Here is a 27,849-nt window from a genome sequence, read left to right on the forward strand (position 1 = left end):
AGAAAAGTATCGTAACGTAATTTAAACGTTATACACATACAAAGCATAGCAAAATATCGTTTTTATGTATCGTTTCTCTCAAATATAACGTTATCTTGCACTTGCACAGAAAACGTTACTGTGTTTTTATCGATATTTAAGTCCCTGGTTATTTATCATGTTTTTACAGGATCATCGAGCATCCCTCAACAAGCCGGCTTCTACTGGAAAGGGGTGTGGTTACCGCTTTGCGTCACGTTCGAACCGGGTACCGCTAAGGCAGTATAGTAAGTAGCATATATAGTACTAAATAAACACATCAGTATACCTAATATTGGTTTTAGTATTTGTTTAATATTATCACTTTATAACTCTGAGGTTGGAATAAAATCAATCGATGACACATATTTTAATTCCAATTTTACACGGGAAAAATGTTTTGTTAACTTCAAAAAAAAAAAAAATAACGTTCTGAAATCGGTTTATTATATATATATTAATAGTAATGTAACTACATAAATAAATATTTTAACAATATTTCAAGTAAAATATTTAAAATCCAGTATAGAGATGCTGGATCGCACAGAGGCGCCGACGATACAGGACGGCTACGGCATATCCGTGGCGTACGCCTGCCTCGTCGAGATCATACGCTCGATCGCCATCACCTTGGAGGGAGATGACTACTTCAGGTAAAATTTTATTAGTAAAATAATTACAATTGATGACGATGATTCACGGGTAGGTCACTGCGAGGTCCCGGGTTCGATTCCCGGCCGAGTTGATAATCGATTTCAACGAAAAAAAAATTAACATTAAACTCAATATTTATAATAATAGATAACTAAATAAAATCTACCCGAAACACGAACGCTGTAAAGTGCTCGAAACGTCGGTATGCCAAAAATAATTAATATACGCGATTCAAATCCGTTATAGCTAGTTTTATTTCAATGTGTAATCGCGAAAATTTAAGACAACATTAACTAAATAAAAGATACTAATTATTGCGCTATTACTTTCTGTCGGAGTGTGTCTGCTACTCTTTTGGTATTAAGCAATGTGGCACCCCAAATAAGGACATAAGCTACTTTTTTTCATACTACAACGCAAGCGAAGTTTCGGGCGGCAACTAGCTTTTGATAAATGTATAGCAATGTTTCCATTTATGAAATTCCAAAATCTGACTTTGCATTAATTTAATTATGTAGGTACAAGCATCTAGGCATAGCATAGCATCATCTTATACAGGGTATTTGGTAATTCGACGTATATTCGTTAGGAGGTGATAGGGGTAATTTGGGGAGACTATTTGCAATAATTTTAGCCCCCATATCCAAAAATGAACCATTTTTGAGTTATCACGTTTTTTAGCTTTTTTCAAAATTTGACAAAAATGCAACTTCAAAAATTGATTTAAAAAAAAACTATCAATAAAAATCTATTTTTTCCTTTGTTTTATAGAAACGATTAAACACATCCAGTGTTCCATCCAATTTTAAAATGCGAGACGGAAAACGAAATTAATTCAATATTTTTTTGATTTTTTTCCTCAAAAGTGCCTGAAAAACTAAAAAAATCATTATGAAACTTGGCTTGGCTTAGATTATTTAAAAAAAATAACCGTTTTCTTAGCATTCCAAAAATGTATAAAAAGAAGGAAATTATTCCAAATCAATCGAAATAATATCACCAGAAAGGACGCTGGTTGACATTCGTATAAAGGTCGCTCTTTAAAATTCTCACAAAATTAACTAAAAATAACAACCAATGAAAAAAAACCTACTTTACTTAACTGACTGTTACCAACACATATTTACCCCTATCACCTTCTAACGGATATACGTCGAATTACCAATGACCCTGTATATACACTATGAATGTATCATGTCGGACATTTTGCAGATTGCAAGAGCTCTATGATGATTCACAGAACGACGCAGAAGACAAAGAAATAAATTCGAATAAGACAACTAATAATCATAAAGGTAAGTGCTTTAATGCTAACATCATTTTCATTTCGTTTTTGGATTTTAATAGATTTGATTTGATTTGGTTTTTAATTCAATTTCATACAACGATCAGCTGATACGGTCTAGTGGTTAAAACATAGGTATCTTAAGTCAAGCAGAGTTTTTGTTCTGGCAACATTTGCCCGAGGTTGCAATTAACTTATTAGCAATTTCGGGAATTCCTCGTAATAGGAACGCGAAGTGCGGACAATTAGTTTTTTAATGATCTTATAATAAATAAACAAATATTAAATATTATATAAAGCCACTAGCAGCTTATAAATTGTAATGAAAAATTTTTGAAGGGGGTGTCAATTGTACTAATTAATTGACTATAAATAAATTTAAATTTTAAAAAATATTAATTTTCTTCGAGGCAAACTAAAAATTCGGTAGAGCTGGACAAGGTTTTTAAATTAAACAAATCCTCGAAAGAAAGTGCTCCGGAAGTCAGTTAAATAACCCTTCAACATTACAAGTAGATTTACAAAAAAGGCAAATCTATGATATAAATTAATTTATTCAAAAAAAATATGTCAAAATAATTTTAACAATTAAAAAGTCTTAAAGTAACAACAGTAACAAAATCGGGCGCCTGGATGTTTACATCCATTTAAATTCACTAATCTTAATTAAATATTTACTTATTGTAAATGTTTTAAAGTTAGCAAAAAATATTTTAAAGTTAGACTAAGTTATGTAATAAAAGTTACAAACAAGTCAAATATTAAGTTTAAATAACGTTACAATAATGTATAAATATCCTAAAAAAAAAGTGTTTGAATGCCAACTTTTCATAAAGTTATAAAAATGTATCCCACGAAGTTCCAAAATTGCGGTAAAATAAATATGTAAAAACTACATACCGAAATCCAGAGGTTAAATAATTGTTATAAGGTTTCAACTTCCTTTAAGGTTTCAAAATTTTATCTCCAGGAAAGCTTCTATCCAAATCTTCAAAATATCCAAACAAATAAAGTTCAAAAGTTCTTCAAAAAAGCGTTGAAAATAATCCACTCGAAGATACAGCCAAAGAAGATAATTCAAGGAATAATCCTCGATAATACAGTTGTAGAAAATAATGTTGAAAATAATTGTAGAAAATAATTGTTGAAAATAACCATTGAAAATAACTGCAAAAGAGAAACAATTCTAATTAGAACCTAACACGAATTTCGAAAATCTATAGTTTCACTTTAATAATTCAACCAACTTACCCGGTCAATCCCGGTTATTTTCCAAAAATAACAAAATTCATCATGGGAAATATGCTAAAGATTCCCTGTAAAGAACCACATTCGTTGTTACGAAACAGAACAATTGAAATAAATTCAAATTTCGAAGAAAGTTTTTCGACTTACCACGAGGCGACAAATATCCAAATTTATTTTTATAATCCGACATGGATTCACTTCCAATTATTTAAATTAAGACATATCGTGCCTTAAAACTTCAATTTTCAACAATATTCAATAGTTTAAACCAAATAAAAGTTACAAAAACTTTGAAAATAATTTAGCGTCACATTTCGACTTAAAAGGCGGAAGGAAAGTGAGGTCTTAGACAAATGTCAGAGATCATCTCAAAGATAATATAAAGATAATAAATCACAATTAGGTCAGGAACGCATAATGCATAAAAAGTGCATTTTTATTTTAAATGTCAAATTTAGCGGTATTTTTAAATTATACATATACATAGCCTTAGAAATGATTGTCAGAGTCAAATGACAGGTGACATCCGATAACCTATGTTAGAAATTTAATACTTTTTGTTGAAATTATTTAAAAATGGATGAAACATGTAACGTGCGCCACAATTACGTTACAAAATCTTCGAAAAATATCAAATATCGGAATTTTGCGCGACCTAATTAGTAGCCATTTGTACTATAAATGAATTAACAGGCCCAGTGTCTGGTGAAATTTTGCTACTAATCCACCAAAAAGCTTGGAGTATCCTTTTCTAAACTAATATTACAATTTTGAATGTAGCTCTGTCTGTCTGACTCTTTCACTACCAAATCACTGCACCGACTTCGGTACTTCAAACTAATTTTAATCAAATTTGATTAAATTTAGTTTGAAGCAAACTTGAACGAAGAAAAGAGTCAAGATGTCCCAGTGGTAAGAACGCGCGCATCTTAACTGATGATTGCGGGTTCAAACCCAGGCAAGCACCGCTGATTCACGTGCTTAATTAGTCTTTATAATTCATCTCGTGCTCAGCGGTGAAGGAAAATATCGTGAGGAAACCTGCATGTGACAAATTTCATAGAAATTCTACCACATGTGTATTCCATTGGAACAGCGTGGTGGAATATGTTGAAACTTGAACTTAACAACTAAACCCCTAAAACGCGAGCAAAGCCGCGCGTGACTACTAGTCTATAATAGATAAGCCCAAAATGTTTTACTCAAAGAAAATTGTCGTCCAAAGTGACAAGTGACATAAATACTGGTGATTAACTTCATACGTATTATTTTACCAGAATCCGAAAGTACACTGGACAATGGTAAGGCCATAAACAACGGACACGGCGAAGCGGATCAAAACTCCAACGTGGTCGAGAAGATCGATCCAGAAGCAGAAGACAAGGAGAGACAGCTGAAGTTGCAGGTTGGATTCTTTTGTAATATGTTGTCTAATGTGGTTATATATCTGAGGTTAAATTCCTTTTTTGAATTATATAAATAGTATATATTATTATAACAGCCTGTAAATTTCCCACTGCTGGGCTAAGGCCTCCTCTGACTTTGTAAAGGTTAGAAGCTTTTCCCACCTTGCCCCAATGCGGGTTGATGAATTCACATATGGCAGAATTTCGATGGAGGTTTTTTCACGACCTCGAGCTCAGTGGTGAAGCTTCATCGCTGAGCTCGAGATGAAAAATAAACACAAAATAAGCACATTAAACTTCAGTGAGGTTGCATAATTCTAAGTAAAATCATTACTTAAAACAGCAATAAATCTTACAGGATTCTATTTTATAAGCTTATTTTCTTTTTGATTTTACGACCTTAAATGTGACACAAGATTACAAATAGTAAAATCTTGATTTCAGCTAATAAAGTCTTCGTGGTGTGGATTGGTATGGGGCCTCTCTGTGTTAGCGGAGGCCAGCATTGGCGAGCTGGAAAACATTCTGCGTGCCATACAGACATTGGCAAGAGTCAGTGGAAAGGTAGGTTCATTAAAAATTATTTAAATTACATATTACATTTTCGAAGCGTACATGCGCTGAAAAAATTGGCTATGTTAGTAACTTAAGAAGTGAGAACACAACAGAAGTTCTCAGATCCCAGTCGCTGAGGCCGATTACGGTCGAGATATTATAGATAGACAAGTTTTTATGGAATATGTAATGTATATTGTACTGTGAAGAACATGTGTTGTTAAATAACTTGGGACATGGGAGCATAATGAAATGACAAGTGTATGCTAACTGACGTTCCGCTTTCAAGTCAACAACTCAAGCGATAGTCATGAAGATTTGCATACATTGTCAAGAGTGCAGAAAATGATACTCCACACCTACCCCCTCCCTGTTGATTTTGAGGAGCTAGTCCAGTAGTTAACCCGCGTCAATGTATATGCGTGCAGGTGGGCGTGACCAACGCGCGCGACGCGTGCATCGGCGCGCTGTGCCGCTGCGCGCTGCCGGCGCAGTACTGCGTGCCCGTGCTGGGCGCGCTGGCGGCGCTGGCCTGCCCCTGGCCCGCCGCGCGCCCCGCGCCCGCGCCCGGCGCCGACCTGCGCCACCACGTCGTCTGGGTCGGCACGCCGCTGCCCTGCGCGCAGCCCACCGGTACCCCCCCACACACACACGCACACGCACACACGCACACGCCGACGATACCAACGCCAGTGTGTCCGCAGGGCAGCAGCAGTCGTTCGTGATGGTGACGTCACGCCACGTGACGGCCATGCGCGCGCTGCTGGCGGCGGCGCGGCGTGACGGCGACGCGCTGCAGCACGCCTGGCTTCCCGTGCTCACCACGCTGCAGCATCTGGTGCGTGCTCATCCTGTGGATCCTCCCTCTCAGTGGATTCCAGTACCTTTTAATACTACTGGATTCCATTGAACCGGATTCTATAGCCTGCTTTCAATGTTTATATTAATTTTCTTCGAGGAAAGCGATGTGTTATATTTTACGTGATTTGAAACTCACTAGTAAGTAATTCCTGAATAGGATGTGAACTGAGTTAGCTTTGTGCGTAGGTCTGGATTCTAGGTCTGAAGCCGTCGACGGGCGGCAGTATGAAGGCGAGCCGGGCGAGCGCGGACGCGAACGCCGTGATGAGCACGTCAGCTGTCATGGCGGACTTACCGGGTAAAGGCTTACACACACAGATATTCTATTGACAGTTGACAATTCAACCAAATTGTTTATGGTTTTTGCTCGTATCATGTAAAATAGTCATTCATCATAGAGCTATGCTATGCTAATATATATGGGTTGGTTGAGTCATAACCGTATAACCAAGATAACCAATACATATCATGTTTCTCATACTCACATATTTTAATATCTAAACAAAACAGAAGTTAAAATTATTACAGATTATAAAAGATGAATAAAATAATCCTCCTAGGAAGACAATAGTGTTCTGTGATATGGAAAAATTTAAACATTGTTACTGAATCTTGTTATTACTTTCAATTGAGTTAAGAGTATGAATTATAGTAGTATCAATTGAGATAGTATGTATTATGTAACATTTTGAAATATATAGCTATGACGTCACGGTAATTGAAAAAACGTACCGACCACTCATCGGATATTCTACCGCCAAACAGCTGTAGTGTTTCAGTTTGGTGAGTGAGTCAGTATAACTATGGACACAAGGGTCATAACATCTTGGTTCCCAAGGTTGGTAACACATTGGGCATATAAGAAATGGTTAGTATTTCTTCCGGCGCCATTGTCGACTATTGTGTTTTGGGCTTACCAACCTATATCATGGTAATATCTCGAAGTGTGTTGTAATGAAATTATTTTCAGGTCAGCAAGTTCCCGTGGCCGAGTCTCTCGGAGTCATGAGTGGTATACAATGTTTTATAAACGTTCTGTGTCTATTTGGAATGTTTCACCGTTTCTGTGACGTCATTCTGCACATATTCTTTGCAGCCAAAAAAATAAATATTACTCATATCGAAATATTATTTATTTAATTTAAAGCTTACGTTTTCATTTTTTAAATATTTTCTAATGTGCCGTTATGATGCTTCATAATAGACGATTTTATCTAAATTTTCATATCCAATCTATTTGCTTAACTAAACATAGTATATGACATATATTTTGTATAAAAGATGCGCCACATATCGCTTCAGAAAGCCTTGTGCATATCTATATATGAATATAATAATAATAATGTTTTTCGAGTTAAATCGACAGTGGACAGATCTGACGGCTGTTAAAATAAAAATTGCCGTAAATAAAAGAACTGCCCAAAGTCTCATAAAGAGGTTTTTAAACAAAATAAAATATACATGAATGTTCCTCCACGTTCAATTACTATCGGCGCGCATTATTATGATAGAGTGAAGATCGTGCTTATGAGATGTCTTAGCGTGAGATAGCTATCAGTAGAGACAGCAAAAAATTAGTAATTTCATTTTATTTATATTTATTTTAATAAAAATAAATAAATTAAACGTAATTATGTGCCTCTTTGTTTAAATAGGTCTTTATATTCTATCAATATTGAAATTTGTTAAATTAATAACTATGTAAAAAAACAAGTAGTATATCATATATACATATCTTCTTAGGGATACATTCGTCACTTTATCATCATTCGTGCATGTGTGCTTCAAACAATACATTCAATGAGATTCCAAATAGACACACATGGGATTGGAATAACGACGTTGTATAATCGACTTTATGTGATTGTAATAAGTTCGATTATACGACGGTCTCGCTAGGGGTCGCTTTTGTCCGTCTTCGCGCTCTGGGATGGAGCTTGCTGGCCGTGTTTTTATATTATTTAACATGCACCGTTATTTTCGATTGCATCGCATAGACATAATTGTATTTTAAATATTTTTGATATTGTATGGATTTTGAGCTATTAATATCAACTTTCCTAGCAAAGCGGTTCATTGTTTAATCTCTGAAGCGTTGTCTATGGAAACAATATGGCGTGCCGAAAATTTTATATATGCAAAGATAATTTATAGTCTAATCCAACCAAAAGATGATATAAGTTTAAATTACAAATTTTGCAATTTAATTGATGCGATACCATTGGTCGAATCTTATAGTCTCTGATATTCAATTTGGATTTGCGAATAATACTTTTAGTACATTGGAAATAAAATATATTTTAGATATAAGTACTTAAGTGAAATATTGTATCGTATATGTAATCGAGAACAGTCTGTAGTACATAATAATACTGAGTTATTATCAAATCGAAAGAAATACTTAATCTAATATTTCTTTATCTTTATTCCTTCTTTAATTGGAATAGACTATATATAAGATGCCAGTATGTAAATATCCATCATAGAAAATTTCATACAATATCAATAATTATACAATTATACAAATATCGAAATAATACACACAAAATGAGTTATAACGCACGTCCTGCATATATATTTATAAACATGCTTAGGAATGCCATGCTCAAATATATAATGAAAGATAAGGTTGCACAATTTAATATTACATATATATTATGTATTTATTTGGTGACGTCTGTGCTTTTAGAATGAGCATGTGAATAAAAGAAAAAACTATCAATAAATGTCTGTGTGATAAATGAATCGCAATTTCTTTCAGCATTATCGGCTATGTTGTCGAGAGTATTCGAAGCTTCCAAGAACTTGGACGATGTGGCTCTACATCACCTCATAGATGCCCTTTGTAAACTTTCCAATGAGGCCATGGAGCTCGCCTATTCTAATAGGGTAAGTTATATTATCAAGACTATTCAATTGCTGTACTTTTAACATTTTATTTAGTCTTTATGTATAATGCGTGAAAAACAGAAAAATTGGTGAGTTTATATGATTCTCTTTGATGTAATATATTTAGATATATGTTTTGTATTTTAATGGAACAAACACACAACAATGAACCAACAATAATGTTAAGTATTATAGAAAACAATTTATTACACATATATGTTTCATTTACTTTTAAAATACACAGGAGCCATCTTTGTTCGCGGTCGCTAAACTTCTCGAGACGGGCTTGGCGAATATGCACCGCATAGAGATTATGTGGAGGCCCATCACGAATCACCTCCTTGAAGTAAGTACATAATATGTACTATCTGATTTATACGTCATTTTGGTTATATATTGTATGTTATTTATTTGTGAAATGTCTATAGGTGTGCCAGCATCCCCATATCAGGATGCGGGAGTGGGGCGTGGAAGCGATCACGTACCTCGTGCAGGCAGCTTTCCAGTACCACCACAATAACCCCGGCCTCGTCACGGAAGTAAGTGTGCATGGGTCATTTCTTTCTAATGCCGTGTTCACTCATACTAGATTCCATAACAATAAATATTATCTTAATTCTTTGTGTTACTTGGATTAGAGAAAAGAGTGGTATTTTTTTTACACGAAATAAGTACGATATGAGTATTGTAGTGTAATAAGTAGTATGTAAGTCAGATGGCGTATAAATATTAAGATCGTTGCACTAATTGATCAGTAATAAATCATCTTCTTCCAAATACACTCGTTTCAATAACATAAGTCCCCTCATGGCGACCCTTGCCATATTTGGGGCGCGCGACGCGAATTTGATCGCAGTATAGTGTTGCAGCTCCAAAATCGGACCATGAGTTGAAGAATTGGATATAAATTCAAATTAAAGCAATATGTAGAAATTTAGATACGTGCAATATGTTTATATGGTTATATAGAGCTGAGATGGCCCAGTGGTTAGAACGCGTGAATCTTAACCGATGATTGCGGGTTCAAACCCAGGCAAGCACCACTATATATATGTGCTTAATTGTGTTTATAATTCATCTCATGCTCGGCGGTGAAGGAAAACATCGTGAGGAAACCTGCAAGTGTCTAATTTCATCGAAATTCTGCCACATGTGCATTCCACCAACCCGCATTGGAACAGCGTGGTGGAATACGTTCCAAACCCTCTCCTGAATAGAAGAGGAGGCCTTATCTCAGCCGTGGGAAATTTACAGGCTGTTACTTTACTTTACTTTTTTTTTATGTGGAAATTTAAGTTTATTCTTCGTTACTGTTTACAAAAAAAAAAAAATGTGTGTGCGTGTCAGGCGCGCGAGCGTCTGGTGCTGGAGCCATTGGCAGAGCTGTGCGCGGTGCGGCACTGCGACGTGCGCGCGCGCCAGCTGGAGTGCGCGGCGCGCCTGCTGCACTCGCGCGGCGACCAGCTGGGCGCCGCCTGGCCGCTCATGATGGAGATCATCTCCGCCATCAGCGACCACCACAGGTGACTTACCTCCTTCCACTCTATATAGGAAACTCACTTGAACGTCGCAAACTTATTGCCATAAAATCAAAAATCAAAATAAACGTTATTCAAGTAGGCTTTTACAAGCACTTTTGAATCGTCATTTTACAATTAAGTGAAGCTACCACCGGTTCGGAAAGTAAATTAGATAGTAGATAGCAAGAAGCTCAGTAGTTACTCTTTTTTAACATTTAATGTATAAAGTCGTGTTAGTTAAATACAATTATTTAAAAAAATCCTGCGTGGAAGTCAACAGGTATTAGTTCCACGCTTTTTTATCATCTAGATCTACCAAATCTGGTATTGACTATTGACTATTGAATAATTGTTAATGTGTCTACAAAGCCAGGGATAGTGATATGCATGCTAAAATGAAACACACTTCCCGGAACGTATAGGTGTTTATTTATTTTCCATACTAAGACTATATACCTTTGACCAAACCAAACGATAGCGTGATTCAATGTACTACTAGCGCCATCTAGTTAAAAAATAGTAAACTAAAAAATATAATTCATAAAATCGATTGGACAATAATATTGTTACATTTATAAAGGTTAAGGCTAATTACTCACGTATAATACGACACAACTTAGATGTCGCATCGGCAAAATTCGTAAAACCGATCACACCCGAATTGAGTACGCTATCCCAAATTATCAATATTTATTTCTCATGCAAATATGATCTTTGCACAAACGTAATAACTTGTAATATCATATGACCTAATATATTCGTCAATTTGACGCGTGGATTTACATGCGCTTGTTCTCTCTGACGCGTGAATCTATAGCGACGAATAGCGTCGAATGGCGCGATAGGGAGCTATTTCTATTGGTTGTGTAAATCGGCAGTAATCGATTTTATTTTCATTCTATTGCATTTTCAGATGCTACATCTAATTTGTGTCATACTATACATGTTCTGTCCACAGTGAGCAGCTGGTCCGTTCGGCGTTTCAATGCGCGCAGCTGGTGGCCGGCGACTTGCTGGGCTGTGCGGGCCCGCGCTGCCTGCGCCGCGTGCTGGCCGCCGCAGCCGCCTTCGCCAGGCAGACCAAAGAGTTGAACATTAGCCTGACGGCGGTGGGCCTGATGGTGAGTGCAAGCCTCGATTATTAATATATTCGATTTAAGTACATATATTTAAGATAAAAGTGAAATATTCCCACAAAAAAATATCTAAAAGTTACACCTAAAATATTTTTTAAAATATACATCATTGTAATTTCTAGTACAAAGATTAAAAAATAGTAGTCGCGAGGGATTATGTTTAAATGATTTTTAAGCTACCATTGTTTTAAAAGTTGTTGCTAGCGAGAAAAACACGCAAAAACACTCAAAATTTTCTTTTTTTAATGAAACTCGAGCTTTTATAGAAGAATGGTGTTAGATTAAATTTGACAATGCGTTTTTGAACATTATATACATTAATTTACTGTAAGAATGAAACACGGGTACCATGGTTACGTAAAACCTGGCGTTTCCAATAAATACTGTCCGGTTGGCAGTGGAACATCTCGGACTACCTGTACCACAACCGCGACAAGCTGTCGGCGGCGCTGAGCAGCGAGGCGGCGGCGGCGCCCGACGCGCAGCCCGACCTGCCGCCGCTCGACCGGCTGTGGATGTGTCTCTACATCCGCCTCAGTGAGTACCGCACGCATGCCAACACGCACCACTACGTACATAACGCATGCGTGAATATACTTCACATTGTAAAATCTGTGCTCGAGTAGTGTGTACGCCGGTTTTCATGAGTACGCTACTCCGAAGTCCCGGGTTCAATTCCTGGCTGAATGTATGTAAAAAAGTACATTAATTTTCTGTGTTGTCTATGATCTGGGTGTTTGTGGTACCGTCTTTACTTCTGATTTTCCATAACACGAGTGATTAAGATACTTACATTGGGATCTGAGTAAAGTATGTGATGTGTCCAATTTTTATTATTATTATAAAAAAAATATTTCTTTCTTAGATGTTAAGAATTGTAAGAAACTATTTTATTAAACACATGTGTACAAGCTAGCGCTGTACACGTGCCTGTACGTTCTTTCACACAATTCGTATGACTCAGTTACGATCATTATGTTATTACATTTTTATATGTACTTTCAGTGTAATAAAGACGCTCCGTAGTATCGGTTGGCTTGACAAACATATTGTTTTCTTTGCTAGACGACAACCCCGATTGCTCTCCGATCTACCTGACATCTAACATCTGACGAATAAAGTGAACGTGTGCTAACTATCCCGTTCATTTTGTCCGGCTCGAAGGAACAGCGCTAGCTTGTATAGTAAGACACAACTTAGATGTCGCATCGGCAAAATTCGTAAAACCGATCACATCCGAATTGAGTACGCTAGCCCAAATTATCAATATTTATTTCTCATGCGAATATTATCTTTGCACAAACGTAATAACTTGTAATATCATATGACCGAATATATTCGTCAATTTAACGCGTCGATTTACATGCACTTGCTTTCTCCGACGCGTGAATCTATAGCGACGAATAGCGTCGAATGGCGCGATAGGGAGCTATTTCTATTGGTTGTGTTAATCGGCAGTAATTGGTTTTATTTTCATTCTATTGCATTTTCCGATGCTACATCTATTTTGTGTCGTACTATACATATTTCCAACTAGAAAAAGAGAAAAAATAAGTAAACAAAAATAAGCAATTATCTAAAATTAAAGATACACCTTAGTTATTTAAGTCCCCAGTGCTCGCATTACGATTAAAGTGGATTTTCCTCGGGATGGTGGGTGATGTCGCAGTGTCGACACTCGCTGTAGAGCCTCGTGTCGTTGTACTTGCGACTGTCAACATGTCCTACTAAATCCGTTATCTTAACATCTGAATTTTTTTACAGAAGTAATCGTACACACTTAATAACATATGTAAAGTCGGAGTAAGAAAACCTTCTCAGTTTTCAAATACATTCCTTTATCAAGTCTTAAACTCTTAGTACCTTTTTAATCTAAACATCAAATTTTTGCGACGCAATATGTGATTCTCGATCGGTAACACAGATTAATAGGTTATACTGAGCTCACAAAAATAGATCTTAAGGTGACGAACCTCTTCTTACCCCGACTGTACTATGCATATTATAGTCAATTTAATTAACACAATGCGTTACTGTTATGTGAGACATGACTTTGTGCTGCAGGCGAGCTGTGCACGGAGGCGCGCGCGCCCGTGCGTCGCGCGGCGAGCCAGACGCTGTTCAGCTGCATCGGCGCGCACGGCACGCTGCTCAGCAAGCCCGCCTGGCGCGCGCTGCTCGCCGTGCTCTTCCCCATGCTCGACCAGGTCGGATACGTTTTATTTACGTGGTGGTAGGGCTTTGCGCAAGCCCGCCTGGGTAGGTACCCACTCATCAGATATTCTACCGCTAAACAACAGTACGCAGTATTGTTGTATTCCGGTTTGAAATGTGAGTGAGCCAGTGTAACTACAGTCACAAGGGACATAACATCTTAGTTCCCAAAGTTGGTGGCGCATTGGGGATGTAATTAATAGTTAATATTTCTTACAGCTTCATTATCTGTGGGTGATGGTGACCACTTACCACTTACATCAGGTGGCACATATGCTTGTCTGCCAACCTATTCCATAAAAAAACAATATCCTCGTTCTACTACTCTCTAACAGTAAGCTTTGGTATTGAATTAGTGCCCTGAAAAGCCGTTTGCAGTTTCACGATAGATTGAAAAAAAGCATTGTAAAACAATTTCCCGCTATAAAGTAGATCCCCAAAAGGTCCTTCCCATATTCTCTCGCTGTTGTACAGGAGATAAATAAACAGAAAGTCAGTGGCTCAACTCAATCTTAACTGACTATATTTGCTAGACTATGTATAATATATACACATAGTTTTTTTGGAATCTTATTATTATCAAGTATAAATATATTTACCATTTATACATTTTAATATTTATATAAAGTTTGTATTAAACTAATCATCAAACTCTTTTTTCTTTTTTAAGGTCCAAAAGCAATCTAACATTGCCAGTTCTGAGAAGGTGGACACTGGCGAGCACATACTTATCCATCACACGAGGAACACAGCGCAGAAACAATGGGCCGAGACGCAAGTATGTTGACATAATTACATTATATTTCTAAAAAAATAAGAAAAAGAAGTAATAGAAATTATTATGTGTTCCGTTTGACGACTGAAGTCCATTATGAGAGAGTACATTGTACTTGTTCCGCCGCTAGCCGCCAGAGGTCTCCGTTTTCCCTCCAAAAATGACTGCTCAGTGGCGCCCTCAACTTTCTTAGCGATGTTTCGTTCCACAAGCCGCCATATTTTTTCGTCATTGTTGCGTTGTTCTTCGAACCGCGTGCTAAAGCTGCTTATCGAAATTTGTCTATAAATTATTTTGAACTTTTGAGAAGTAAAAAGTTCTGTTTTCGTTTTTCCTATTTCGTGGTCGTGATTATTATGGAAACTAACGACCAAGAAAACGTGACTGCAAATTCGCGAAAGCGTCGTCTTAGCTCGATTTCGGATTCTCGCGCCGGTATCGTTAACGATACAATGTCGGAAGGTGCTCTGGGCACCACGCGTTTGACTGTTCGTTCTAGACGTTCATCGAGCCCTAGTGACAGTGATAGTGACGAAAGTGTTGTGAGTAAGGAGTCACAGCCTACACCGAAGCGCGTGCGCCGCTCACGCCGCACGCGCCGCTCGCGCTGCTCGCGCGGCTCCCGCAGCTGCGTTTCGGGCTCTACGGTGGAAGACGACGAATTGCATCAAAGGTTTGAGGCCCTCTCGCAACATCTGGTGAGTTACATCTAAAATATTATGCAACCGGGTGCTGCGCAAACACCTAGGGCAGTAATACCCTCACAACCTGCATTAGAGGAAAGATCGACACCTTTTCTCGTTAAACCTATTCCTGACAGTCGCGGCAGTGACCTACCCGCAAATATTAATAAGTTAGTGGTAGGTGATATAGCGAAGTTGGATCTTACTATCAAAGAACCCACAATTGCAAGAGCCAATAACGAACGCGTAGCTAAAATGATGTCGGTACAACGTTTGGATTCTGAAGACTGGAACTCTGTACGCTATACCGAAACTCAAAAGAAGTACGTCGCGTTCCCGGGCTTCATGGAACTAAAAGTGAACGAGGAATTGCGAAAGTTTGATGATCCTAAGGCTCCATTGCGATGGTTTCAAATGGAGCGGAGTTTTGCAGCGTTGTCCAATGCTGTTATGGCTCAAAATTAGTCCGTAAATGAAGCTTTACAATCTCTCATTGATTGGTCGGCGGTAAACCAATCTCAGCTCTCTCCGTCATCCATTTATGAGAAACTGAAAGAACTTTTCGGAACCGATTCGCCCTATAAAAGCGTAATACACGATATTTTTCAAATAATTTGCGGAAAACGTGCAGAGGTGTTGGAACTTCGTCGTCGTGCTATTGTCAAGGCTATTAAAGGTACGTACGTTCGAGAAGACATAGAGAAAATACCTCCCTCGGCCGAATATATGTTCAACCCTGAGGCTTTATCTGCGTATGTGCAAAAAATAGGGGGGGTGGACAAGCTACACAAACAATATGCCGCATCAACAACTTCTACGGTTTCTCGGCCTGTGTCCTCTAGCCCGTCAACGCCAAAAGGGAGGACATAAAAGCCACAAGCAAAGTAAACAAAACTTTAAAAGTAAATGACTCGAGTGGTTTTACGGGGGGGTGTCTAAGGCTCTTTCAAAAGAAGTGGGCCGCCTTGAATCCTCCACAGGCTATATTAAAAATGGTATCTGGTGCCCGCATTCCTTTCAACCAAGCGCCACCATTAATTCTTCCAACAAAAGAAGTTTTGACGGAATACCAGACTCCAAAATCGACGTTAATGTCAATCGAGTTACAGAAGATGATTCAAACTCGTGTTCTAGAGCCTGCACCCCCTACCCCAAGTTTCATTTCCCCGTTGTTCATCATAACAAAGAGCAATGGAAAAAATCGAGTAATTTTCAATCTGAAAGCCCTAAATCGATACCTGACACCAAAACATTTCAACTTGATAAATCACCATCAGACCCCCAACTTCCTTCAATCAGGAGACTGGATGGCCAAGCTAGATCTCAGCCAAGCCTATTACCACTTGCCTATCAAAGTACAGCACAGGCGCTACCTACGCATCAGCTACGAAGGCAAATTGTGGCAGATGACCTGCCTCCCGTTCGGCTTAGCGGCGGCACCAAAAATGTTCGCATCCCTAACGAACTGGACTGCAGAAAAGCTACGAAAGCAAGAACTCCGTCTAATTGTCTACCTGGACGACTACCTCCTAGCTCATCAGTCCAGGGAACAGCTGGAAGCCCAAATAAAAATTGCTATCAAATTCCTAACCAGTCTCGGATGGTATGTCAACTTGGAAAAATCCATCCTCACTCCGACGAGGTCAATAGAATTTCTGGGTATAAATTGGGACACACAAATCAACACCAAGTCCCTTCCCCAAGAAAAGGTCTCAAAAGTGGGTCAGTACATTCAAGCTCGGCTTGCAACAGGCAATTGGACCGTCAAGCAGGCTCAACGCCTCTTAGGGTATCTCAACTTTGCAACCTTCATCACCCACCGGGGAAGGTTGCATTGCCGAACTTTGCAACGCCACAGAACAAGCTTCGTCTGAACCCTCGAGCCCCAATGAAGTTCTCGAAGGAAGTCCATCAAGATTTGGAATGGTGGTTGGACAACATACATCAAGTGACTCCAATCCATCACGAGATGATGACAACGAATTACATCGTTACGGACGCATCCGATATACAATGGGGAGCTCTAGCCAACAGCAAGAGATTACAGGGTGCTTGGACTCGGCAACAGCAAAGTTGGCATTGCAACATGAAAGAAATGTATGCAGTGATCGCTGCAATATCAGCCGAAACAAGGAATTTGAAAGACTCGACTGTGATCCTGCAGAGCGACAACCGGACTGTGATAGCCTTCATAAGAAACGAAGGCGGAACCAGGTCAGGGCCTCTCTTAGAGCTGACCAAGGTTCTGCTGACTTTAGTGGACAGCCTCAACATTGTACTCCTCCCACACCACCTCCCGGGAGTTTATAATACGGAAGCCGACCACCTCTCGCGCAAGCGCGTCGCTCCCGAGTGGCATCTATTGCCCGAGGCTACAGAAAAGATTTTCGGCGTTTGGAGAACACCCGTAATCGACCTATTTGCGTCAAATCTCGCACATGTTGTTCCAACATATGTCTCATTAGACTTGGCAGACTCGAACGCTTGCTTTCACGAGGCTTTCAGCAGGCACTGGCATTACGATCTGGCCTGGATTTTCTGCCCACCCAGCCTCCTGCCTCGAGTGCTCCATCATCTCAACTCAGCATCAGGCAGATTTATAATAATAACGCCCAAGTGGAAGAAACCATTTTGGCGCCCAGACCTCAAAAACAGATCACTGACTCGACCGAGGAAGATTCAGGACTTGGAGACAAATCTCATAGACACATCCACAGGGCGTCCACCGGCTCAAGTGGACAGACTGAACCTGGAAGCTTGGCTCATTTTGGGTGGGATTCGTTGACCCACAACTGGTCTGTGGAAGAGAGACAGCTTTTGTCATCCTGCTGGCGCGGTTCCACATTTAAAACTTACATCCCGATATGGACGAAGTGGTCGCGCTGGTGTAAAAGCAGTGGCATCGATCTGCGTATGCCCACGCCAGCCGAGGTCGCACGCTACTTAGCCCACCTACACATAAAAGATAATTTAGCTTATCGTACCATATCAGTGCATAAGAGCGCAATATCAACAATCTGTGAGACTATCTCCACCGCGAAGATTTCCTCCAGCCACATAGTTAAGCACGTGCTAAAAGCTATCTCCATAGCAAAACCTCCTGCGCCCAAGATCCCTATTTGGGATGCAAGAATAGTCATCAGGCATCTAAAACTCGTTAACCCAGATCCTACTAGCCTTTACGAGGTTTCGAAACACACCGCCACGCTTTTGTTGTTAGCATCGGGGCGTAGGGTGCACGATCTGACCCTTTTACATTGTGATGCAAATCATTTCGTGGACAATTCAGACTCAATCACTCTAACACCTTCGTTTGGGTCGAAAACAGATTCCAGATCACATTGTCAATCAGACTGGATACTCTCAGCTGCACCTGAAAGAAATATTGATCCGGTATTTTGGGTAAGAACTCTAAAAGAAATATCAGGAAGCTCGAGAGGGTCTATATCAAATCTTTTTATTACTACTAGAGGCGTCGTGAAGCCAGCCACACCGACTATAATTGGTGGCTGGGTAAAGAAAGTTTTATCTGAAGCTGGCATCCAAGCTTCACCAGGTAGCTTCAGATCGGCGGTTTCATCCTTGAACTGGCTGGAAAAGTATAATATTAATGATATTCTAAATAATGCTAACTGGCAACACGAAAGTACATTTAGAAAATTCTATTGTAAACCAATTCAATCCGCCATGATTGTAGATTCAGAAAAATCCTTATCCCGATTCTTCTCTTCTAATTAATCACTTACTAATTCACTGATTATTATTAACTTAATTCAGGGGCGTAGCTACCGCCGTATCTGCCGTATCAATTATACGGGGCCCCCGGGCCACGGGGCCCCCAACTAGCGTAAGCAAAAATTAATAAAATTTTCCCAACTTCTTTTTTTATTTCACAAATGACAAAAGTAAAAAAAAAAAACGATTTCTCTTATTCCCGCGTAATGACCTCTACACACTGTGCGCGAGCGACGGGTGACGAGCGATATCTAATGAGAGCTCTACTGCTGAAGCAAAGTTCTCATTGGACTCATTGTCCATAGAAGCAGAAACTTTAGAAAAACTAAAGTCATCATCAACTATAACTAAATGGGAACATTCACTGCTATGCAGACGACAGTACACCCATGGTAGTAGTAGGTTTGTGGGTAGAGGTAGAGGTAGAGGTTTTTGGGGGTTCAAACCCCCCCCCCGAATTTTTTTTGCTAAGTCAAGAAAAGTCGCCGTTATCGTATATATAACTCGCCTTTCAGGGACTTCTTTGTGAGGTTTCTAAATTTTATTTTAATATTTAATTTCTATTAAGTAAGTTAAATAAGTTAGTATTTTATTTTCATTGGATGTTTTTTTAAGTTTTTTGTTTTTAAGGTATTTTTGAGGAAAAAAGCAAAATAAAAAAATCGTTTTCCATCCCGCATTTTTAAATTTGGACCGATAATTATTGTTTAAATATTGAAAAAATTCTAGTGTTTATTTTTTTTTATAAATCAGAAGACAAAAGTTGATTTAAATGATACTTTTTTTTAAATAAATATTTGAAATTGCATTTTTGACAAATTTTGAAAAAAAAAACTAAAAAACGTGATAACTCAAAAACGGTTCACTTTTTTATGATGCATATGGGGGTTAAAAACATTGCAAATAGTCACCCCTATCACCTCCTAACGAAAATACGTCGAATTACCAATAACCCTGTATGTTTTATTGAGTAACTCCTGAAAGACTGGTTTGGTGCATCCGATCCCTAAAAAGGGTAACTGCCCAGACCCGTCCGATTAATTATAGGCCTATAGCCATCACCTTCTTGTTCTCGTTTTCGTCGGGGGCGTTTAGCCGATGATCTTCTAGATTACTTTACTCATAGATGGCCAGAAGCAGTTGAGAGCAAGGAGGAGGCATTAGCGCATAATTTCAACGGGTTTCCGGGAAATTAAGCCTTTTAGCAGATCGGAGCATTAAATTCGTTATACATGGTGAATGCTGGTGTTCCACAAGGTTGCGGTTTATCACCCACTCTGATTCTTCTACATATCAATGACTACTGTAAAATTCATTGCTTTGAAGATGACAGTGCCGTAGATACCTCACACAGATACACCGGCCACCGGCTGGAGAAAACCGGAACAAACTTGTGTGTGAAATCGAGTCTTCATTATACAAATTCTCGGACTGGGGGCGGCTAAACTTAGTCCATATATGATTGCTTTATTACTCTATTAACATATCTGATGGCGGGGAAGTGGACCGACTCCCTGCCTTCACCGGTTCACTTAGTAGCTACGGACCTTCGGCTAAACTTCCATTCAACCCCAAAAAGATGAAAATTTGCGCGTTTACTGCTAAAAAATTACCATTTGTCGTATCTCCATGATTTCAGAAGTTTCCTATAGCCGCCACAGCTAGTATCGGAATACTTGACGTGGATAATTCAAACCTGGTTCGGTCAGTCCGCGGTCAACTGGAAGCAAAGCCAAGTTGACTTCAAAAAATCTCGGTGCCCTTAGCAAGTCAAGACAGGATTCCACGTCGGCCCTATACAAGACGCAAAATCGACCCCACATAGATTACTTCTCTCACCTCTGGGCGGATGCTCCCCATTACCAGCTCCTTCCATTTGACCGTATACAACGCAGAGCGGCTCGAATTACAGACTATCAAGCCTTTTCGGACCTGCTTGTTTCTTTGGCTTTGCGTAGAGATGTTGGATCATTGTGCACCTCCTACCGAATTTTCCAAGGGAAATATTCCGAGGATTTATTCAAATATCACCCTCGGACATCTCGTTAAAATTCAAAGCTTCACACGCACCACCTTGATGTTTAAAAATACACATCAGCGCGATTTTTAAGACAAATTTGTACCTTAGTGTGCAAGGTACAAAATTGTCTGTTGAACCAGCTTTCACCGACGGTTTTTCCGAACCGATACGACTTCGGAATCTTAAAAAAACCTACTCCTTCCTTAAAGGCCGGCAACGCACCATAAATATTTCTATTAATTTTATGCATTTTTTTTGAGAAATCTTTACCCTTCCTAAGGGCCCCCAGACAAATTTTTATACGGGGCCCCGCTAAGGCACGCTACGCTTCTGACTTAATTATTTAATTTTGTTCAATTAAGTGTAAATTTAATTTTTCTTTGTAATCATACATTATATTTTTAATATAAGCAACCATTACCACATTGTTGCGTTGTTTATTTTTTAATAAAATTTCATCCACAAGCCACCAGGAGATAACAAACAAGTCTCTCATAATGGACTTCAGACGTCAAACGGAACACATAATATACAAATTTTACCTAAAAAATAAAATTTTTATTATGTTTCCTGGGACGTCTGAAGTCCAGGTGATGTCTTCCTGGTGAGCCATCATCATTATGAACTCCCAATGACGAAAAAATATGGCGGCTTGTGGAACGAAACATCGCTAAGAAAGTTGAGGGCGCCACTGAGCAGTCATTTTTGGAGGGAAAACGGAGACCTCTGGCGGCTAGCGGCGGAACAAGTACAATGTACTCTCTCATAATGGACTTCAGTCGTCCCAGGAAACATAATAAAAATTTTATTTTTTAGGTAAAATTTGTATATTATTATAACTTTTAAGTTTCTCACAAACAACTTGAATCGTCATTTATAAAATTATTAAAATGTAAGACTATCACCGATTCGTAGTTATATAGGAATGTGAATACATACAAATATGAATTAATTCATTGTTTTTATTTATATATGAAAATGAAAGATAATCTTTCATTTTCATATATAAATAAAATTGCATAAGATTTTATGAAAGCTCTTTCCATAATTATTCATCCATGCATATTTTTTATCACAAGCTAATTGTTTGTTTCCCTATTTTATCTGTCTTGTTTAAAATTTCATCTCTATTTTACAGGTGTTGACACTGTCTGGCGTATCGAGGGTGTTCCATTCTCGTTTCCAACTGCTGACCACAGTGGGCGACTTCAACAGATCCTGGACCGCGTTGCTTGACTATATCACTGACTTCGCCTTGCGCAGGAGTCATGAGGTCAGTTGAACAACTTGTTGTAGTAAGTCTCAAGATTAAATCAAAGTTTTAGAAATTAAACCTCCATTAATAAAATTGCTCTTAAAAAAATAATAAATAAAAAGAAATAAGCTATCCTAATTCCATAATAACGGTAGCCGAAGATCGCGGTTTGAAATAGGCTATTTGAACTGGTTTTTAAAATCAATTTTATATTATTTAGTAGAAGTTAAGGAACCCAGTAAAAGTTGTGTTTTTTATTTCTAGTACATATTTGCCGAAAAAAATCATATTATATATGATATATATAATAGCGTATTTCGAACTATCAACTTTCGTTAGTAGATAACTCATAATATACACTGATTGCAATCATTCGCAATTTATTTTTCGTATTGTCAAATAGTTTATTATAGCAAGCATCACTGAATTATTCTTATAAATTGAAATGTTGTCTGACATGGTGTAATCTTAAGTGACATGGCACTTTAAAAACGGTTAAATATTTATTGATAACGTTGTAACGCAGGTGTCAGTAGCAGCATTGAAGTCGTTCCAAGAAGTGGTATCGGCTGCGGGTCGCGTTGAGGGCGAAGCTCCCCGGCGAGTGTGGCCGGCCGCGTGGGCCGCATGGACCACTATCGCGTCCGGCCTCGGTGGACCACCGCCTGGTATGAAATAAATATACGCATACATATTGTAAATTAAATGTTTTCTGATTCGCTATATTAATTATTCTCTTAATATATGAGTTTTATATAGTGGATTTAATATATGAATCTAAATGTGCTAAACATTTTTAATTCAGCATCAGAGGACGGGAAGCCGGTAGAGCTGTATGCGCCGTCGCTGAACTTCCTCACCACACTGGTGCAGATCTTTCCACTGATCTTCCAACACATACGACCTACGTAAGAACTTTGACGTTCACAAATGCACACTTTCATTCGGTTGCTTAAGTTTGGCACGAAGTTTCATACAAGTACTCCACTCGTGCAGATTCACGGCCGAGGACGTGCAGAAGCTCGGCGAGTGCCTGTCGAACGTGTGCAGCGTGGAGCCCTCGGCCTCCGCGCTGGACGGGCTCGGCAGCGGCGCGCCCGTCAGCCTGCACGCGCTGCACTGCCTCGACACCGTGCACAAGGTGGGTGAGACACCGACAACCCCCCCCCCCCGGCGCCCCGCGCCTGAGCCCGCACTGACGGCGACGCGTGTCGCGTGTATGTGTACGGCAGGAGGCGCTGTCGCGGCACGAGCTGCTGGGCGCGCTGTTCTCGGCGCTGATCGCGCTGGCGGGCGCGGCGGAGCAGGCGGGCTCGGCTCGCTGCCTGGCCGCCGCCGCGCGCCTGTACCGCGCCGCGCCCGGGCCCAGCGCGCAACACGCGCCGCGCCTGCTGCAGGTAACGCCTTCACATATTCGACACTTTTCAATCAAAATCAAAATAAACTTTATTCAAGTGGGCTTTTACAAGCACTTTAGAATCGTCATTTAACAATTAAGTGAAGCTACCACCGGTTCGGAAAGTATATTCTACCGAGAAGAACCGGCAAGAAACTCAGTGGTTACTCTTTTTCAACATTTAAAAAAATACAGTCATGTTAGTTAATTTTTAAGTTAATACAATTATTAAATTAATATATCCTGCCTGGAAGTCAACGGGTATTAATTCCACGCTTTTTTATCATCTACAAAATCTTGTATCGAATAATACGCCTTTTTCACCAATGTATTTTTTATAAACGATTTGAATTTACGAGACAATGGTATCGGACCTTAAATCCTGGTACCTATAATTATGAGTATATTGTTGTCTGGTTTATATACATCTCGTTATAAACAGTGACAAACGTTTTGAATAAAGTTTACTAATGTTAAACTCGTCGAAGGCTCTTCACACAGCGGTCAAGAAGTGTTCACCGGACAAGAGACGCCGGAACAGCGACAGGGAGCGAGACCAACCTGACGAGCCCACGCAGATCGCCTCCTTACTGTTGCAGGTGCAGTGCTCGTTTAACACATCATAACTTCTTTGACACTTGATAGATCATCTTATATATTATCATTTAAATTTTTTTTTTTTATAAAATTATGTCCTTTGAATATCTAACCCTCGTTCGTTCCCCGCTTAGGTGCTAGCGACCGGATTGCCTCTGGCGAGAGAAAACCCCGATGAGTACGCTGAGTTTTGGGAGATACTGCCCACCGTTTTGGAGACATTTATGTTTGAGCCGCCGTGAGTGATTAATTTATAATTATCATAGACTAATACTTAACGTTGTGTTACAGAACATAACGTACGATATAACGATACGACGACCTCCGTGGTCGAGTAGTGTGTACACCGGTTTTCATGACCACGCCACTCCGAGGTCCCGGGTTCGATTCCCGGCCGAGTCAATGTGGATTATCATTAGCTTTCTATGTTGTCTTGGGTCTGGGTGTTTGTGGTACCGTCGTTACTTCTGATTTCCATAACACAAGTGCTTTAGCTACTTATATTGGGATCAAAGTAATGTATGTGATGTCTCATATATATATATATATATGTCGGATTGCCAGCGACATCAGTACGATCGTAAGACATCATAGGGGCGTATTACTAGGGTGATCGAGCAAAGAGGAAACCGCGAATACAGGAACACGTTTATTCTACGTTTAAAGTACTTAACACACTAATTCAGTATCACACTGTTTCACACTTGGCAACGAAGCGAATGACAGTTCCTAGGATGGAGGTACTGGTCTTCACGAGAGCGGAATCGTAAGTGAGTCCTCTCTGAGCGCCTCCACCGGGCAGGCTCCGTCGTAGCACGAAGTTAGTCGCGTCGTGACGTCACGATAGTGCTGCCGCCTCGCGGGATTCGTGCCGCGCTTCGTTACGCTAAGGAATTCATGACCGTCTCCGACATATATATTATATTATTTAAACCCGTGCAGAGTGGGCGGCACGGCGCAGGCGCGCGAGGTGGTGGGCGTGGTGCGCGACGAGGTGCTGCGCGCCGCGCCCCGCGCGCCCGCGCCCGCCGCGCGCCGTTTGCTCGCGCTCGTGCGCGCCGGCTCGCTGCACCACCACGCGCACACCGCGCACACCGCGCACACCGCGCACCACGCGCAGCGTGAGTACCTAATAGAGTCATAACTCGTGCTGATAATTATTGTGAACGATCACCTTTGCTTTTTACCAGTAGTACAGTTGACCACTAATTATGATATTAATATATTTCTTGAATAGAGAACGAGCAGGAACTAAAAGAGAGGGAGGAGTTCGCTAGGACTTGCTTCGAAACGCTTTTGCAATTCTCGATGCTTGAAGACATGGATTCCATAACTGCCGCTGAGAGTAAATATACAACGATATCTTATAGATCAAAAAATACATATTTATTTAACTCATTTTAATAACATTGAAATTAAAATATTTTGCAATATGCAATAAAGACTTGTTACATCTAATTAAATACGTTTTTTTTCTACAGATGAAAATGACCCATTAGCAATAATGCCACTACTAGATCGCTTTCAAGAAGTCATATCCAGGTATAATAAAGAAGAGGACAGCTCGGAACCGTTGCCCAGGTACATATGATAGCTCGTGATCAGTCGCACTAATCACTCATCTCAATATGCTTTCATAATATAATTTTAAAAATTGTATGGACAAAATAATAAATAAATAAAAATTTTAACAAAAAGAAAAACCGACTTCAAACAAAACACTATTTTAAAACAAATGAATATGCACGAAAAAGTAAAATAATTGCGTATTCAACATATTTTTAGAGTCTTCCTAAGTTAAATGAAATGAAAAATATTAGACTACTTAAAAGTCGATTAACGATTATATCATGTAGTTATAGTTATTGGTATATTTGGAACCGGTGTCAGCCAATAAAACCCTACATAAACCCTACGAATATCTATCAAAAACCAATACGAGTATACTTTAACAAATATGTTTTTGTCTTTAATAAACATAAAAAAAAAATATATATATATACAGACGAATTGATAACCTCCTCCTTTTGGAAGTCGGTTGAAAACGGTAAATAGCGTTTTGCTCGCAACTAACCACTGAGCCGAGTGTGCACCCCCGCTGAGCGTAGTGTCCCGTCGCAGGCAGCAGGCGTCGGAGGTGTCGTTCGTGCTGCGCGCCGTGGCCGCGCTGGCCGCCGCCATGCGCCGCGCGCCGCCCGCGCGCGTCGACCGCGCCGCCTGGACCAAGCTCATCGGTACGTGCACCTTAACGGAGCTACTTCGACTTATCCAATCGTGCTAATGCACCATAGTCTCGCCTGAACAATTGTTACTCTAATACTTCAATTTGATTTTAAATTTTTCTTGATGGATCACTGTCTGACTATTTTTTTATTTTTATTTTATGGAATAGGTTGGTGGACGAGCATATGGACCACCTGATGGTAATTGGTCACCATCACCCATAGACAATGACGCTGTAAGAAATATTAACTATTTCTTACATCGTCAATGCGCCACCAACCTTGGGAACTAAGATGCTATATCCTTTGTGCCTGTAGTTACACTGGCTCACTCACCCTTCAAACCGGAACACAACAATACTGAGTACTGTTGTTTGGCGGTGGAATATCTGATGAGTGGGTGGTACCTACCCAGACGGGCTTGCACAAAGCCCTACCACCAAGAAAGTCTGCAAGTTTTGCTTTATCATTTGAAATTATAAACGAAAAAACATAGTCATATGTCATTATATGTGTAAGCATACCGTGCCCGCAGACGTGTACCCGTCGCTGGTGCGGCTGGCGGGCGGCGCGCGCGTGTGCGGCGCGGGCGGCGCGGGCGCGGCGCTGCGCGAGGCGCTGCTGCAGTTCGGCGCGCTGCTGGCGCCGCCGCCCGCGCTCTAGCGCCGACTGCTCTACACCGCGCGCGTGTAGAGCGCGCCCACGGTGCGTCGCGAACCGCCCCCCCCCCCCCGCCAGCTTTGCTCGCCGATAGGGGAATTCCCTCATTGACGTTTTCTGTTAAAGCACTACTATCTCATGTTCATATATTACCCTATTACTCGTTACAAGCCCATAGTAGCTTTTGAAATGCGAACAGTAAACAAAGACGAATCGATCCAGTAAAGGGGTGCACATAGTTACTCGCTGAGAATTAAGAAAAGCCAGTGTCAACTGAGTGACTAATACCTCTGATATTGTCAGTATTACCAGATAAAAGTGATTATTTGCCATAAAAAATCATCTTTATTATGTTTCTCTGTTTACTTAATATAAAAAAATATTGAAACATTTTATACTTTACCATTGATTTTTGAGTAATAATATATTTTAATTTTTTCAGTTTCGTGTCAAAGATGTCCCCGTGACAACGTAGTATGTAATATATAAAGCGTTAAACATTGTTGATAGATAAATTTTGAACCTTATCGCTGAAGATATAAGGTAGAAAGTTGTTCATTATTTTCTCATTGTATAGACTGAAATTATTTATTCGACAGATTTATATGATTTGAAAATTAATGTAAACTATTTTAATAACAGTGTCATATGTTTAATTTAGTTAGCAATAAAATATTCATACGACTCATATTTATGGATTATATTTTTAATCGTTATTTA

The 27,849-nt window shown here is 39.6% G+C and overlaps 1 protein-coding gene across 1 annotated transcript in view; it reads left to right on the forward strand.

Annotated features, from left to right (window-relative positions):
• LOC124540385 (protein MON2 homolog) overlaps positions 1-27,849 on the forward strand; it is a 41,446-nt gene extending 13,597 nt beyond the window's left edge. Inside the window, exons 11-40 of the mRNA XM_047117886.1 lie at positions 170-266; positions 543-671; positions 1,885-1,967; positions 4,483-4,610; positions 5,056-5,175; positions 5,595-5,799; positions 5,871-6,004; positions 6,214-6,325; positions 6,998-7,039; positions 8,789-8,916; positions 9,161-9,262; positions 9,345-9,455; positions 10,264-10,439; positions 11,395-11,557; positions 11,971-12,109; positions 13,637-13,779; positions 14,457-14,564; positions 22,138-22,272; positions 22,781-22,922; positions 23,060-23,162; positions 23,251-23,395; positions 23,487-23,651; positions 24,139-24,249; positions 24,382-24,485; positions 25,190-25,368; positions 25,479-25,592; positions 25,729-25,828; positions 26,369-26,481; positions 27,005-27,174; positions 27,572-27,849. Of these exons, the coding sequence (XP_046973842.1) occupies positions 170-266; positions 543-671; positions 1,885-1,967; positions 4,483-4,610; positions 5,056-5,175; positions 5,595-5,799; positions 5,871-6,004; positions 6,214-6,325; positions 6,998-7,039; positions 8,789-8,916; positions 9,161-9,262; positions 9,345-9,455; positions 10,264-10,439; positions 11,395-11,557; positions 11,971-12,109; positions 13,637-13,779; positions 14,457-14,564; positions 22,138-22,272; positions 22,781-22,922; positions 23,060-23,162; positions 23,251-23,395; positions 23,487-23,651; positions 24,139-24,249; positions 24,382-24,485; positions 25,190-25,368; positions 25,479-25,592; positions 25,729-25,828; positions 26,369-26,481; positions 27,005-27,132 (3,659 nt within the window). The 3' untranslated portion in view covers positions 27,133-27,174; positions 27,572-27,849. The remainder of the gene's footprint in view (positions 1-169; positions 267-542; positions 672-1,884; positions 1,968-4,482; positions 4,611-5,055; positions 5,176-5,594; positions 5,800-5,870; positions 6,005-6,213; positions 6,326-6,997; positions 7,040-8,788; positions 8,917-9,160; positions 9,263-9,344; positions 9,456-10,263; positions 10,440-11,394; positions 11,558-11,970; positions 12,110-13,636; positions 13,780-14,456; positions 14,565-22,137; positions 22,273-22,780; positions 22,923-23,059; positions 23,163-23,250; positions 23,396-23,486; positions 23,652-24,138; positions 24,250-24,381; positions 24,486-25,189; positions 25,369-25,478; positions 25,593-25,728; positions 25,829-26,368; positions 26,482-27,004; positions 27,175-27,571) is intronic.

This window comes from Vanessa cardui, chromosome 25 (assembly GCF_905220365.1).
Source record: "Vanessa cardui chromosome 25, ilVanCard2.1, whole genome shotgun sequence".
Taxonomy (NCBI): Eukaryota; Metazoa; Arthropoda; class Insecta; order Lepidoptera; family Nymphalidae; genus Vanessa; species Vanessa cardui.